General features: G+C 40.0%; 1 protein-coding gene across 6 annotated transcripts in view; it reads left to right on the top strand.

Annotated features, from left to right (window-relative positions):
• The first annotated feature begins 9,731 nt into the window (after positions 1-9,731).
• Positions 9,732-17,591, top strand: part of NOL4 (nucleolar protein 4) — a 399,753-nt gene continuing 391,893 nt past the window's right edge. For all 6 annotated transcript variants that reach the window (XM_059894059.1, XM_059894058.1, XM_059894055.1 and 3 more), the window contains exon 1: positions 9,732-9,995. In XM_059894059.1, coding sequence (XP_059750042.1) covers positions 9,732-9,995 — 264 coding nt within the window. The remainder of the gene's footprint in view (positions 9,996-17,591) is intronic.

Genomic DNA, 17,591 nt, shown 5'->3' with positions numbered 1-17,591 from the left:
TTATGCTGGCTTTTATAGATGATAGTTGGTTTTCTTATTTTTGGACATTTCAAGTTGTATGCTCATATTTGGTTGTTCTTAATTTAAGACAAACCTGATTACTCAAATGGTGGATGTTTTCCTCTACAGAGAATGTGTATTTACTTTTACTATGAGCCAGGTGGCAAGGCCAACTTTGTAACTATTTTACTACACTTCGAGTGTCTCCGGCTTCATATAGGATTTTCAGGAACAGCTCCAGTACTATGTTGCTGATCTAATGTTCAGTCTTTTTTTTTTTTTTTAATTTTTGGCTGTATTGGGTCTTAGTTTCTGTGTGAGGGCTGTCTCTAGTTGCGGCAAGCGGGGGCCACTCTTCATCGCGGTGCGCGGGCCTCTCACTATCGCGGCCTCTCTTGTTGCGGAGCACAGGCTCCAGACGCAGGCTCAGTAGTTGTGGCTCACGGGCCCAGTTGCTCCGCGGCATGTGGGATCTTCCCAGACCAGGGCTCGAACCCTCATCCTCTGCATTGGCAGGCGGATTCTCAACCACTGCGCCACCAGGGAAGCCCTAGTATTCAGTCTTTCTACCATAATGTTGATATTAACGTTGCTCATAAGATCATCTAGCCTCTTGGGTGTGTTGACTGCTCACTGATCAGTTTTCAATGGACTTTTTTGTGGGAGGGGAGAGCGAGGTACTTTCCTCACATCCTGTGAGCCCAGTCATGCAATCACAACTACTTATTATGCATCCTTGAGTTGTTTTCTTGAAAAAGGGCTCTTAGTGTCTCTAGTCAGCCACAGCACGGGAATCGGAAATCCACATTAATTTCATTCTTAAAATGTATAAATCAATACTATGCCTTTACTTTAATGGGTATTAATAAAAAAGTGAGCCAATATCATCACTGTATGTTTCTTAATTAACTGATTGATACTTAAAAGTTACAGTTTTTTGCTATTTTAGAAAGTACCGGTCATATTAATATTTGGAAACAGTTAAAAAATGTGTAAGGCATGAAATCATTTTACTTGGGATTAGTAAATTTAATACTCCAACAAAATGATATGCTCAGATGATTTTATTTGAGTCAAAGAAATCTTGAGATTTCAGGAGTATTGCTGTTTCAAAATTCAGGTATAATTGTTTTTCTACAAGAAGACATGTATGCATAAATATGCTCAGAAACATAAGCTGTCTTTGTAAACCATTCTCTACCACTGACCCTCAAGGAGCTGTTTCATCTTCCCCTTGTATGTTGGGGCTTATTTCAATCATCACACCCAATTACAAATTAATGGCTAAAATGACTCTTAAAGGTTTGATTGGCTCACAGCTTCATTGTACCTAGTGAGGTTGTTCTTAATAAATTATGTTTTATGATATGTTAGGCAATTTGTATCTCATGCACACATGTGTAAAACTCTGCCTTGAAGATTAGGTCAATCTAAAATTTGCAATTCATTAAGATAAATGGAAGTGTCTCACCCCCATAGTGGTGTTCTGCTTTTCCAAGCTATCAAGATGACCAAAGCAGACAGTTCAAAATTGAATTGCCTAAGACGCATTTTTGCATATAAATGAACACTTCATGTTTTAAAAGTTAACTCTCATTTTCAAAACTCAATACAAACTAGAAAAAGAACTTAAATTTTTGGAGCTTCTAAATGGTTACTCTGCTTTTTGATCAAAAAGTTTAATTAAAGAGTTTTCTAAAGACGGGAGATGTTCATTTTAGAAGAAAAGAGACAAGAGAAATCTAAAACTTATTTTCTGCCTTGCTTTTCAATGCCTGTTAGAATAGTCCCAGGAAAACTAGGGGTAGTTTTCCCTTCAACTTCTTTCCCCCCCCACAAAGGACAGTATTTTTGCATTGTTACAGCTATTTTGCAGATTCTGATATTAGAACTCAGATGTCTTCCACGTGAAAACTCTTTCTAGAGTCTGTGGTTTTAGCCAAGAAATATGTGTCCGTTATTGTCACTTTTAGCCTGCAAGTTAAACAAATGTCCTACAATTATTAATAATATATTGTAAATAAGATATGAGGGTTAGGTGATGGTGGTAAGATATTAATTGGTTCATTCAATAGAAATAGGAGTGAAAACTGGAAACGCGGAGAAGTATAATGGGAGTTGGGCAGAGGTGTGTTGTTCCCTCTTCCCTGAAGAGTTGTTACTTTCCATGACAAAATAACTGTTCTAAAAATAATGGAGAAATTCTATAATCATGCTGTCCACTGAGTTGAAGATGATATGCAGATTACTGTTTTAAGCCATATATTTTGGAAGAAAAGATAAGCCATATGGCTACTGGAAATAAAGCAATATTTGGGGCCAGAAAAAAATGTATTTTCTTCTCTGTTACAAGGGACATGAACACCAGACTTAGCGTTGGACTTCATCATAGTTCTGACAGCTAGATGAAAATGTCAGGTGGATAAATGTTGAATGAATCCATATGTGGCTGTTAAAATGCAGGGATTGGCTGTGCCACGGACTTGTTTATACAAAGATGTTAAAGGTAGGAACTAAAGAGAAATTCAGCAAATCCACTAGACTTGTCAAATCTAGTTTGTTCTTAGTTTGCACACAAGTATATATGGAAATTAACTGCTGACCAATGTATCATATTTAATGGTGATCTCACCAAACAAACATAAATGTCAATCAACTTGGGGCCAAGCAAAAAACATTAAATTTCTAATCTTTTTTCTTTTGGTTAGAAAATGGAATAAAGATACTGATACTATAGCTTACGAATTAAAAAATAAAACAACACTTTTTTGGTGTGTCTTAGTAATGACAGCCCTAAAGATCAGAGCAATATTTAAACTTTCTAAAAATCATTTTTTTTCTTAACCAAAAGATAGCTATAGCATACTAAAGATAGCTCTTTTCAAAATTATTTGGAAGAAGAGTCATCAGAATGGAAGTCAACTAATAAAATCAGACTTGTGACACATTTTATGTAGTCTCAAATTTCCCTATTGGCACAATATGTACCTTTCTGCTTTAACTTTGTTTATTCTGTTTCATTTTGAAAAGTTGCCATGCTGTACGGTAATCAAGTTGCTGACTGAGTTGGCCATTTGCTTCCTTTACAAATTCCTTTTCCATGGAGGAGTTATTTATAGACGGTTAAACATCTGGATGCATAATGATGTTTAGAACTTCCAGGTTTCAAAGTAGCAAGGACCATCTATCACATTCTCTGGTCTGGCTAAAGGGCTCGAATTCTCTTGCTGACTTAACTCTGTAGACAAAGGATTTATTTGATCCCTTCAATGACAGATTTGCTCATAGGCCATCTTCAAAGCGTAGATTCCTATTTTAGCATGCCTCCGTGTCCTGATCTAATGTAGAACAGGTCTAACCAAAGTTTTCAATCTTTAAAAATTTTCTTTCTTTATTTATTTTGAAGTCAAATTTTATTTATTTTTATTTTTTGACTATTTTTTAAAATTTAATTCAATTTAATTTTTATTGAATGAAAGATACTTTAAATTCTATAGTGCTTTACAATTTTCAAAAGTTTCACACACATGATTTCATATAATCCTATAATAACCCTTCCCCCACCCCATATTGCCCCTCCCCGTTCCCTCTCCCCACTGGTGCCCACCAGTTTGTTCTCTATATGTGTGAATCTGCTTCATTTTTGTTTTATTCATTAGTTTGTTTTATTTTTTAGATTTCACATATAAGTGATATCATACAGTATTTGTCTTTCCTTTTTAAAATTTAAATGATTGGGAATCCCCTGGCCGTCCAGTGGTTAGGACTCTGCACTTCCACTGCAGGGGGCCTGGGTTTGATCCCTGGTTGGGAACTAAGATCCTGCAAGCCATACAGTGAGGCCAAAAAATAAAACATAAATTAAAAAAAAAAAAAAACTTTAGATGATTTTAGGGCCATGTAAATTTTGGAACTCACTAACAGTTTAGGTCCAGCCAAGGATTGATTCAAATTGCTTTGCTATTTTTCTCAGGCTTTCCCATCATCAGAGTTACACCAATGGGAAGCTAACTTTTGCTGTTCAGTCAGTACATGACATTCCATTTTAGCCCTAGGGTAGCAGTTTATACAAAATCAGTATCAAAAGATAGAGTCTTTCCCTTTAGGGGGATGGAGGAATGTGGGTAGAGGTGATGTCTTTCATTCCCATGGCTTTAAATTTCCTGTATTTATATCTCCAGCCCAGACTTTTCTCTGTCGTTCAAGCTTCTATATTCAAATTCCTACATGAACAACTCTTTCCATATTTCAAATTTAACTTTTCTGAAATTAAATTTTTCTTCCTGCCTCTCCACCCCAACCTACTTCTGCTTCTACCTCAGCCTCCAACTCCCAATCTGTTCCTCTCTCAAACCCCCCCTCTCTAAGTCAGTGTCCTCACTAGCCATACTACTAAAGCCAGAAGCCATCTGGTCATCCTTGACTCAATCTTTTCTCTCACCTGCCACATGCAATCCATCAGCAAGCCTTTTGCTATCTTTAAAACGTATCTTCAATCCTTCACTTCTCTCCCTGTACCTCGACCATTACCTTTCTAATCCATTAGTATAATATTTCACCTAAACTACTACAACTACAGCAAGTTTCCTAATTGGCCATGCTTGCCTCCTCCTAATCCTTTCTTTTCAAAGTGGCCAGTGAAACTTCTAAAAATGCATCTCATATCACATACTTCTCCTGCTTTAACTACTTGATTGATTTTCCACTGGACCAATAATACAATGCAAATTCCTTATCATGGTGACCAGTGCCCTATAGGATATGGCAGCAAAAGACAACTCAGACCTCATAGCCTACCTCTCCCTTTGAAGCTCAATAAGCTCCAGTTACACTGCTCTTCTTTCTAGTCCTCAAACATGCCAAGAAGTCTTGCCTTTGTGCTGTGCCTGTAGCTCCCCTCTCTGGCTTTTTGACTGGTTGACTTCTTTGCATCCATCAAGTCTCACGATAAGTGTTACCTACCCAGATATATCTTCCCTGAGTCACCAAGTCCCTCTAACTCTGCCACTGTTTTCTATTATAGCACCATTTTTTTCCCCTCCCGGCACTTACCTCAAGGGCTAATTATTTATTTCTTTGCTTGTTATGTTTTCCTTAAAAAATTTAAGTTCCATTAGATGATGGCCATATATATACATCAGTCTTGTTGACTACTTTAACTCTAGGGCCTATCAGAGAAATTGGTGCTCAGTAAATATTTGTTGAATGAAAGTATAATTATATGGATGGATGAATGAAGGCTTGTTTATTCTTTGAATCTTTATTTTATGATTACGGATTATATGTTGTTTGCACTGTAACATTTTGCTGATGAATATGTAGTGTTGCATGACTATTTGTGATGGATATTAAAATGCAAGATTTTCCAGATTTTTTTAAATGTCGTATGCAAGCTGACCATAAGTTGGAAGAAATTTTACTTTCATAATAAAATCATGTTGATTGTGTTTCAAAATTTGGATTATCCTTCATTAAAATATAATATATATTTTAATATATATTACAATTCTGATATAATAATTTCTGACTTCCTCTCCCTATAAATGGCATGCAGAACCCTGCGCCAGGGCTTAGTGATTGGTGTTCAGATATAGGGGTGAAGAGTCACTTTTTTGGAGAGAGATGCTCTGTAGAGAATCAATTCTGAAGAAAGTGTCTTGGGGGAAATGCCAATTAAATTCCAGGCAGCCTGTTCAATGAATAAGTTAGCTGAAGGAAAGGCTCAGTATGACCCTCTAGGTGGAGCTGGGAAGAACTTCTAGAGAAGTTAAAAGTAAAGGAGAGAAATGAATCCAGAGTGAGTTGCTGAAGCAGATTTTAGATATTTCAAGTGCTTATGCTTTTATGTCGATAAGATATGGTAAAAGATGTTGACCCAGCCCACCAATTAATAATGAGTACAAGTACAGGACAGAGCACACTGGAGACCAGAGAATCCACAGGGCTCTGAGAAACTTGGCTCTCAAAGTCCTAGAACTCTCTTTTCCTTTAGTCCAATGTGAATCCTCTTTCAATAGTTAAAATTTACCTCTTCCTTCTGAAAAGAATGTGTCTTACATGATCTCTTTCAATTTTGTAGTTTTTTTTTTTTTTTGCTTACATACAAAGTCTAGTTAATATGACTAGGGGTTGATGACATAGTTGTTTGTATTCTGTGATCATTTATGTCTCAAGGGTTCTAAATTCCATACACTGGCGTGTCAAGTATAATCATAAATAGAATGAACACGTGTATGTGGTCAGGCCCTATGATTCCCTTAAGTGGGGCCCAACTTCATCCAAACAACACCCAGCAAAAGGCAACAGGAATGGCCAAGAATTATGCCTGCCTGCTTCTTCCTTCCTTCCCTTCCTCGTTTTTCCTTCCTTTAGTAATTAACTAACTCAGTATATATTTATTAAGTACTTACTGTGTGCATTGTTCATTGTGCTGGAGTTACTTGGGAAACAAGAAAGTGCAAACTCTCAAGAGTCTTCCAAGCAAGATTCTATTTGAATAACGAAACATACTTACATGAAAATATAAATATAGTACGAGGAGCAGTGCAGTTCTTGTGATCTAAAACCATGTTTTCCAAACTATAGTTGCCAGTCATCCTTTGCTGGATCATAAAATAAATTTATTGAGTTAGGACAATACTTTACCAAATAAAATAAATAAATAGGAGGAAAATGGCAAATAGTGTGTATTGCATGTAATAAAAATACTTATTTCATAAAATTTTTGGAGGACAGATGTATGTATGCACTCTATGCCAAAGTAAAATATGAGTAAAATATGTCTTACTAAATATGTCTTACTAAAATATGTCTTACTATGAGACAAGGTTAAAAAAATGTTTGAAAGACACTATCCAGAGGAGTTTAGAGAGGCAGATCACTTTAACTTGAGTAAGTCAAGGAAGGAAGTCTTTCTGGTTCTGAAGGTACTTGAATGAGGCTTAGAGGAGGTGGGGTGACTTTTCAAATGAAAGAGCTACCAAAACGAATTCTAAAATTGAGAATTCAGCTATAACCGTAAGAGAAAGTAAACTCTATAGAACCAGCTTAATCTTGAATGAATGACCACCCTGTGACCAACTATACTTCCAGAATCTCCTAGGAAACCTATGACCAATATACCAGAAAATCTGGATCTCTTGACTTGAAATCATCCTCCGTCTCTGATATCACCAGGGAAACTTTTAAGAGAGTTGTTCCTGTGAGGTACACCACATTTAGAAGGGCGATGGAAAATACTATTCTGTCCAATTGCTTGTTCCAAATATTTTTTTAAGACATTGAAATTTTTTTTTGAATGTGAAAAGCCTAAAGATAAATACCCAATTCAATAAACTGAAAGTGATCCTCCCCTTATGTGTGATCCACTTATGACTTCTATTGGCCGGTGGATTCTCTGAGCTCTACCGGTCTAATATTTATTGGGCAAAAAAAAATTCAAGGACTCAGGACAACTGATTTATTTTAGCATTTTCTTTTTGATACAAAAGAAGGGAATAAAAAGAATAAAAGCAGTGAAGGTAGCCTCTAGAGGAGGAGCTTTCGTTGCAGCAATCTTGCAAGTTAATGAGAATTCACCCGGGACTCTAGAGCCCCCCAGAGAGGGGAGAGAGGAGGAGATGGGGAGGGGGGTGGATAAAAACTCTTCCTTTGCAGCTGGCCCTCTCCCTCATTTGTTGCTCCAATAAGCAGTAATTAGGTCCTGAGCTAATGGTGTCAGCTGATCTGCTGTTTTTAGGCTAGACCCAGAGGAATCTCCATGGAAACCCTGCTGGAGTCGTCCCCCCACCTGGATGCTGAGTGCTCCTTTCCGCCACCTGGCTGCCGCCGGGCCCGCTGCTACCTCCTCCTGCCTCTAACCTGCAGCCTGCAGCATGCGCACTGCCCCCGGGATCCCTAAATGGGACAATTCTGTCCGTGACGTCAGCGCCCAGCCGTCTCCACAGAAACTTTTGTCCCATTGGCCAATCAGAGAGCTCGGAAAGGGCCGGGGAAGGGGGGGCGGGAGGAGAGGGGAGTGGGAGGGGTGGGGGTGAGGGGAGAGGCGAGAGGTTTAGTGTGTGGAGCTGCTCGCGCTCCGCCTGGGCTGTCAGTCCCGGCTCCAGCCGCCGCGAGACCTTCCCGGAGACGCGCGCACACACGGCGCACCCCCTGCACACCGCACGCCCTCGCTCCCTGGCTCACACACACACACGCACACACTCAGCCTGGCCGAGCAGGAGCCACTGACCATTTTGCAAGTGCCGGGACCAGCTGTGGCGCACTGGGTACAAACACTCCGCGTTCCCAGTCGGGGCTTTCGTCTTGGAGACCACGACGAGGGGCGAAGGTGGGCTAGGAGGCGGACCCGGCGCTGAGCACCGGTCGGGCCGCCTTGCTGGCAGAGCCGCCTCCCGGGACGGGCGCGGGCCTCCGCAGAGAGTAGAATAAAGAGGAGCGGCCGCAATCGCAGCGCGAGGAGGATGGGAACTCCCCTATTCCAAGCTCTGTAACGGATGGAAATCCTGAATGGAGGAACCGCTGATTTCATTTGCTTGAGAAATCGTCCGGAGGAACTCATATTTGGCTACTCTGAGCGGTGGAGGGGGTGTCCATGACGTGGCAGGGGGAAAATAGACATCCGAAACCTCCCGTGTGAACTGCAAACTGTAACCAAGCAATGGGAAAATGATACCTCGCTATATTCTAATTTCATGCAAAGGGTTTTAAGCATCTGTATCATAAACTTACTTCTATGCCTTGTACCCAGTTCGCCAGAGACCAGAGGAGTCCTGTCTGGGGACCCCATCATTATCCGGGAGACCCGCCGCCAGCGGCCTGCCTTCGTTTACCCACATCCCCCTGGAACGGATATCTGTTTGGGGTACCAAAGGCTATCCTATAGAACTATGGCCAAATCTTCGTGAATGCTTTGCTAATTCTGGGACTTAACTCCTGGAACCTACCTCTGGGACTGGAATTTAGCCTAAATGCATCTGAAGAAATGACATTTTATGCCGCTTTAAAAATACCTTAAAAAATTTCCTGTGTAGCAGGATTTGATAGGTTTAACAACATGACAGGTAAGAACTTTCTCTCTTTCTAGTCCCTGAACGCCCCACGCAGGGAAGGCCGAAGCGGAACAGGACCCTGGAGGAAGAAGAGCCCGGGGACCCGGCTGCCCTTCGGGCTCTCAGGCGCTCGGCCGGGCAGCTGCTTTTGAGAGAGGCGCAGCCCTCGCTCCTGGACCGTGGGGCCGGAGGCTGGGGAAGCTTCTGGGGCGCGCGCGGGGAGGCGGCGCTGCGCTCCACCTGCCTGCCCCGGACACAGCCCCGGGCGAGGCGTCGAGGGACCACCCCAAGTCAATAGTGGGTTTTTAATAAACCAAGGAATGGGATTTTAATTATTCAGAACCCAGCTCCTCCGGGCCAGATGCTGTTAGGATGGTCCTACTCCCACAGTATTAAAGAGACCCATTACTAAGAGGACGAGAAAAGCGTCCAAGACATCCGTCGCAATTACGAACGAACCAGAGACTTGGTAGCACAGGGCATTGATCGCTGGTGCCCAACCGACCCTCCTCCCCTCTCCCCATTCCTCTCCTCCGCCCCCCCCCAACCCGAGGCAGGCTCTGGCGGCGGCCGGGACCTCGCGTCCCTACATCGTGGCGGGAGCTGCATTTTTCATGAGCCCGGGGTGAACAGGTGCGAAGTGCGCTGGGAGCATCCGGCCGGCGGCCGGGAGCAGGGAACATGGAGAGTGAGCGCGACATGTACCGCCAGTTCCAGGACTGGTGCCTCAGGACTTACGGGGACTCAGGCAAGACCAAGACGGTGACCCGTAAAAAATACGAGCGGATCGTCCAGCTCCTCAACGGCTGCGAGTCGAGCTCCACGGACAACGCCAAATTTAAATTCTGGGTCAAATCGAAGGGTTTCCAGCTGGGTCAGCCGGACGAGGTCCGCGGGGGCGGCGGCGGCGCAAAGCAAGTGCTCTACGTGCCGGTCAAGACCACGGTGAGTGACTCGCCTTCCTCTGTTATTCGTCTGCCCGAGCAGCCCGGCGGTGGGGGGGGGGGGCGGGGGGGGGGAGAAAGGGGGAGCCGTGAGCCACCGTTGGCTCGTTTGCCCCCACCCTTCTCAACCCCCTCCCCAAGTCGTCCCCAGTCGTGTGAGCCAGGCGCGTTTCCCCCAGTGTGGAGTCTTTGTGGTCCTTTATTTTAAAGCGGCAGCGCACCTTCAGAGCGCGCAGCCCTCCTGGCCTCCGGGCTCCCGGACACGCTGCTGGAGCTTCCATCCCCTGGTCGGGCGGCGTCCCGCGTCCTCGGGCTGGGCCATTGTCCCACGTCCTTCGCTGGGCGCCTGGCGCGTGTCCCGCCTTCGCCACTGCTCATAAAGGCCACGCTGGAACCCCAGACGCACGCTCTGATAATAGACGATTCTGATCGATAGTCTACAGTGTCTCCTTATTGGCACAAAGCCCAAACGTGGCGCTGGTCGTGGATGTGGGGTTTTCCCCCGGACACTATCAGGTTTTATTGTTAGACCGCCGCTATTGCGAGACACCGGGCTGTCCGATCGCCTTGATCACTCCCGGAGATCTTGTCACGACTATTGAGATTGTAGATAAGGTCCTGGAGATTCCTCCTCCTATTGCCCCCATTCCCTTCCTCGCTTCCCCCTTTCACAAATAAAGCCGCAGCTACATGATGAACAACAAAGCGAGATGGGTTTGGGCGCAGTCAAGTGGTGTACGTATTTGTTCCTTGCTCTGGGATGGCTCTAGTCTCATGGCCACAAAGCTCTAAGCCCAGGCGCTGGCATTGAGAGCTCAGTATACCTCAGCCTACTAGGCAGAAGCCTGTGAGGTTGGGGAGCGGCGGCAGCGTCAATTTCCTTTTTAAGGAGATGGGAACTGTGGGCTGCAAGTAGGATTGCAGATCAGATCCGTAAGACCTCTTTCTTCATCATGCTAGGTGGGTACTCGTCTGGAGTAGGGGTGGGGGAGGGTATCTGGCATCCTGTGCATTTTTGCCTCGCTTTCGGATTTCTTGAGCATTTGCTCCTTTTCCTCCCTTCCTTACTGGCCACTGTTTCTCGTGCAGTATTCCTGGAGGATGCTAGAAACGAGATGCCTTGAAAGCTATTCTTCTCTATCAAACGGAGGTATATTCAATTGGAAATATGTGCATGAAAGGTTTTTCAAAGGATTATTTGGAGGACTCTTTTACGTTTGGAGAGCAGTTTATGGTTTCTTGAGATTAATTAGGGGTAGTTGTTTGAAGGGAGTATATTTCTTTTGAAATTTATATGGAAAATGGGACATGGAAATAAAGGTGAAATGGAAACACACATAAAAGTTCTGCTGTTTTTTAAAAAAATGTGCCATTGTTGGAAGGTTTCTAGAAGGTCGATCTATAAATGCAGCCTTCTCTTTTAACATGTGGCATTGCTAAAGACAATGGTGAGATTGCTTTACTAAGTAATGAGCATGGATGAACTGAGGTTTATTTACATCTGGATGAGCCAGAACTCTGTCACATAGAATGAAGTGCTTTGATTCATTTTTATTGGGAGTAACATGAAGAACCTGATTTTAAAAAATAACTTACTGTTAGACAAAGTAAATTAGAATTCACAGCATGTGAATATATTTTCCTTTGGGCAATACGGGGCTAATTGATGAATAAAATAATCATTTAAGATATATTTACCTGAATATTATTTAATTATTCTATGTTTTTTCTTTTTAAATTGCTAGCTTGAGAGTTTTTCTTTTCTTTTTTTTTTTTTTTTTATGTTACACTTAGGCACCTCTGTTTACGTGTCAGATAGCTTCACTTGTGTATTGCTCCAGTGAGTTTATACTTGCATGGATTTGGTTACATCCACTGTATGTATAAACAGGTGTGCCTTTTTAAAACATTAATTCAAAATTCTAACATAAATTCTGTAATGGTTGTAGAGGCGCTAAGATAAACATGGATGCCAGTAATTCAAACCAGCATTCACATGCTCAGATAGCATATTTTCATTGAAAAATTAATGCAGAGTTGTTAAAGAATTGCTGCTAAAACATCTAATATAGAGTAACAACTCCAGGGTTAATGATAAAGTAACACGTGTATCTCTTTTCAGTAAGGATTCCATATAGTTAGGGGAGAAAATGTAATCCTTTAGGTGATGTTCTTGGATAATGGTTTCCCGTGTAGTATTTAAGAGCTCTGATCTTCATTCAGACCCGTTTGGAAATGTTGCAGATGTTTTTAATTCATGAACTCTCCTATTGCTGTTTATGAAATTTTTATGCTGCTCCTGACATAGAATTATAGGCTCCTCCTTCTCTGAGAGACAGCCAATCAACATTTCAATGAGTTAAAAAATAAAGATCCCCTTTTATCATGTGTTTCCCCACATCTCAAAATATTTCTTCCTTAAAAATATGTTGATTTTTCTTTATGATAACAGGAGTGCAGTCACCAGAAAGACAAAGAATATCTTTTTCTTTTCATTCAAAGGCATATATCGGTTGAAAGAAAGTACTGTATTTGAATGGTATTTTCACATAGACTAAGAATCATGCTAGCTTTTTGAGGCTTGAAGGTTCACGGTTGGCTTTGCTGTCATTGAGAGAGATTTGCGCCTGGTGTTGCAGTAACCCACTGTTGCCGGTAATTAGACATCATTACTACTGCAAAAAGGGGAAGAGAGAAGGGGAGAGGACAGGCTGAGGCTAATTAACTCCTTGTGTTTAATGAAAGAAAGGGAGACTGATAGCAACTGGGAGGTCGGACTAGAAGAGAGCAGACACACCACACAGACTTAACTGAAACAGGACTATCTTTCAGTCTGAAAGAAGCTCGGTTCTACCTCTTGTTTTTCCAAAAGAACATATGTAGCTTTGCAAATACTTTCCCCCCCTGAAGACAAAACGTAACTGATGATAAAATCAGGCAAGTGACAACTGACTTAAAAATGTGGAATATTGGAGAAGATAAACATGCCCTTTAATATTTGTCCTGGCCATGCCTAAAACTGAGGGGACATATCTGTCACTGTTTAGATTACTGTGTGGCTGAGGAGATACTGTTTGGTCACCAAACAACAACATCCTGCAACTCAGCCATTTTAGGTCTGGAGTGGGAATGTGTGTGTGCACGTGTGCGCGTACACACACACACATATGTAAGGTTTGTTGAGCATTGCATCTAAGTTCTTTTCCACGCTACCACTATTATTTTTATGTTCCTTCATTAAACGTGTGAGAAATTTACAAGTATGAAATTATGAATAACTTAAAAACAGTTCTGAAAAAGATATAGCAAATGCCTGACATTGATTAGGAAAAAAATGTTTAATCAGTGACCGTTTAAAATTAGCATTACTATGGTTACTCTATTTTATGTCTTTGATAGTTCTAGTTTAGTTTGTTTTTAGAAGCTTTGCATCCTCATTGACATTTTGTTTTCTGGCAACATTAGTTGAAACATCACATTTAAAATGTAAAGCACCAGAGCACATTCTACCACTTGATATTAGGAAAGGTAAACTTAGAAAAGAACCAGAAATTTCATTACAACTTTTCGCTAGTAATATTATTAACGTGTTAACGTGTATTTTTTAAAAAGTTGACTGCATTGTATAAAACATTAGGAAATTCAGTAAACTCACATTTCTATTTTTTTTTTCAGTCTTAAGCAAACAAGGTAATGAATATCCAAACTGTAAAATCAAATAATGTGAACAATGCTTTTCTTGACCTGTATTTGTAGGAACAGACACTTTGGCTTAATTTTTTTTTTTTTTTACCATTCATGTGTATTTTTTCCCTTTATTTATTCCACTAGGAAACATAAATGAATCTTTCATCCAGAAAAGAAAATGCATTATCTCTAGTTATGTCATTTAAAACTGATGATTTATTCAGTTCTGCAATCTGTAGCCTCAGATTTCATATTTTCTTGCTGTGTATACTACTAATTGATTATTGTACAGTGATTAGAATGAATATTCATGGACTGGTTCATAACCAGTTACTGTTTTTTTAGTTCTCTGACTATGGTTTTTGGTTATTTTTTATACCACGTCAGAGTGAAGGAAATAGTACATAAGGAGTCTGTATACATTTCCGCTTGGCCTAACCCCATGCCTGAGGCACACATCATATGTATTGGGCCTTGATCTGGAATTTGCTATAGAAATTCTAGAAAACAAATCTGAGGGACATGCCAGTTATACATGATGATACTTTGTAACTCTGACACAGAGACAAATCATAATAGTAGTCAGTGAGATATGAGCAATTTTTTGCTTATCTCTTAATACTTCCATACTAGTGGGAATTGCTATTGATGACCAATGCATTTTTTTCTTCATTTAAGTATTTTGGGACACTCTCTACCGTAGGTCTTTTGCGGGGGGAGGGTTAAAGAGATCCCAAGTATGATTCTCAGCATTGTGGTTTATAAGCTGACTTTAGTGGTTCCTTGTGAGTTGTTGGGAGGGATCCATCATCCATGGCAAGTCCCTAGCACAGCGCCTCCTTAAGGCTCTCAGGGAATGTGGGTACCTTTACTAGAGGCCAGTTGGCCGTGAGGATTAAGGGGCAAAGGGCTTGTAGAGATAACCCCCCTGAATTTTAGGAGGAAATCAGACCCTCATAGTATATGAGGACTATCCCACACTTACTTCCTAAGATACGAGTCCTTGACTTTTCCATTGGTTCTTCCTTGTCTTGCTAGTAACTATAGTGGAGGTGAGGGGCAAGACTCAGCACTCATATATATTCCCTCTAGAAACCTCCTGAGCCAGCGGAGATTCTGCTTGTCAGGATTTTAACTCTAGACTTTCTGCATGGGATAAAGGAAAGATGAGGAAGGAAATCCAGGGATGTGGCAACAGAGCTTCCAAAGTTTCCATCTCCATGTCAAGATCATAAAGACCTTTCACTAATAACTGTTGTATTTGCCAATACTTTTTATATCTAACTGGGAAAATTAAAGTGAATCTAATGTGTTCTAGGTTACGTTTATTTTCATAGTCCTGGGATAACAAGGTAAACTTCATGGACGGCATGGATGGCAGCAAACATGGTATAGTGGGGTAGGGTATAGATTTTATAGCAAGATTTAAATCCTGGATTTGACATTTACTGAACCTGTGAATTAGGGGAAGTTTCTTAACTAAAGACACAGTTTCTTCTTTGTAAATGTACATAATATTACTTGCCTAATTAGTTTGGGATAAGAATTAATAATCATAATTCATACTTCCTAAGCATATAGCATACGTAGCATATGCCTGGCACGTAGTAAATACTAAAAAAACAGAAGCTGTTCTAAGTATTAACAAAGCAAGAACACCATGATGTAATTATAATTTGTGTTCTGAAGTAAAAAATCACACTGTAACAGAGTTAAAATACAAGATACATATATATGTATGTATTAATGTATTTTTCACATATTTATTCTGCCTACTCCATTTTTAGAAAATAAAAATGACTTTGTCTTCTTAAAAGTGATACATTCTCATTATTTGAAAAATCTAAGGGAAAAGGAAAAAAATGCTAAAAATTCATGCTAGTCTCCTGCCCAGATATAACCACCATTAGCTAATTTTGAACATGATTATAGATGTCCCTCTAAACATGTATGCCAAAAGAAGATGAGACATAATGATTGATAGTGATACTGTACATGGACCAGCAAAAGTAATTTTCTGAAACTAGTATGATAATTATATGCTAATTTAGGTAAGAATAAAATATAATATTACCAAAATACAACAAAAGAAAAAGAAATACACGAAATTCAAAAAATTGCTAATAAAGGCTTCTTCACAGAGGTATTTATTCCTGAAATTAATAGAAAAGATTAAGAAAAACATTGAGAGTGAATTACATTTAGTTTTTCAACTACAGACTTCAATTTTATACCATATAATTGACTTTCTCCAATCATAGGTAAGAGACAAATATATTTTCACTTCTCACCTCCTTATTACTTACCTCCCTGTTTATAATCGATTATATTGATTATATTATAATTGTTATATATCTGATTGTATTATATCAGTTATATTATCTAATTTCTTCTACTCTCAAGGTTTTTTATATTTATGTTATAGTACGTAATTTTCTTCTTACAATTATTGATATTTTCCTTTGCTGTACTTAAATGATTATCATCCATTCTTTTACCTGGTTTTCTTTACTTCTAAATTATTTGATTCATCAGTTGATTAACTGTGATTCCTTATCATCTTTTTTTTTTTTTCCTAAAGAAGGGTTCCTGTGTTCTATTCTTTAAGGTTTATATGCAATTGAAAATATTTGTCCTTTGTCTTTGTACCTAAAGAGCAACTTATCTAGGTGTCATTTCTTCATTTCACTCTTTCCACCAGACATTATAGATATTGTGTTAGCTCTGTTAAAATCTAAGGCAAACCTGTTTTCCAGATTTCATGGATTGTTTACATAGGTATCCTTGAAATCAAATAATTTCACTAAGATATGTCTTGAATTCCTTTTCTCACTCTTTCTTTCTCGTGAGTAATGGTACTCATGTCCATGGCTTCAGTTGTGTCTCTGTTCTGGGGACTTACTGCACATCTACTGGGGTTCAGATCGGTGTTTTGGGTTTTCTACTAGATGTTTCCATCAAGATATTCCAAAGCCCCTAAAATTAAACAAATTCAAAAATGAATTTTTCTTCTCTCCATTCCCCCATCCTAGGTCCTCCAATCTGACCTCTTTTTAAAAAATGTTTTTTTCCATGGATGGCAACACAATTTGCTTACCTATCCAAGCCAAAAATCTGTGTGATATGCTTGATTTCTCCCTTTTCTTCGCTCCTTATAGTCAGTACTTGACAGAGTACTGTTGATTCTGCTAACTTAATATCTCTTGAATTGACCGACCATATTCTTACCACACCATACCATGCAGTATGTCTATTGCTTGATAATTTAGTAATTTTTCCAAAACCTGTTTTGAAGGAAGGGAGTGCACAATGTGTAATACCTCACTGGTGCTCAGTATTAATGGAATAAATGTAAATCACCTCCCAGTCCAATACCACAGATGGGAACTTCTTATTTACCACCACACAACTAGTTTCATAGCCGTACTGGGAACTCTTTTTTAAAAAAATTATATTTATTTATTTAAATTGTAAAAAACACATAATATATATTTTCCATTTTTACACGTGTAAGTGTATGGTGCAATAGTATATGTACATTGCTGTGCAACAGATCTCCAGAACTTTTTCATCTTGTAAAACTGAAACTCTATACCCAATAAACAACAATTTCCCTTTTCCCCTTCCCTCCAGCCCCTGGTAACCACCATTCTACTTTCTGTTTCTGTGAATCTGACTACTTTTGATACCTCATATAAGTGGAACTACACAATGTTTGTCTTTTTGTGATTGATTATCTCACTTAGCATAATGTCCTCAATATTCATCCACGTTAAATTGTGTGACAGGATTTCCTTCCTTTTAAAGGCTGAATAATATGCTATTGTATGTACTTACCACATTTTGTTTATTCATCTGTCAATGGACGTTGGGTTGCTTCCACCTTTGGCTGTTGAAAATAGTGCTGCTC

This window comes from Balaenoptera ricei, chromosome 14 (genome assembly GCF_028023285.1).
Source record: "Balaenoptera ricei isolate mBalRic1 chromosome 14, mBalRic1.hap2, whole genome shotgun sequence".
NCBI classification, from domain to species: Eukaryota; Metazoa; Chordata; class Mammalia; order Artiodactyla; family Balaenopteridae; genus Balaenoptera; species Balaenoptera ricei.
This window is presented reverse-complemented; position numbering and strand designations above follow the sequence as displayed.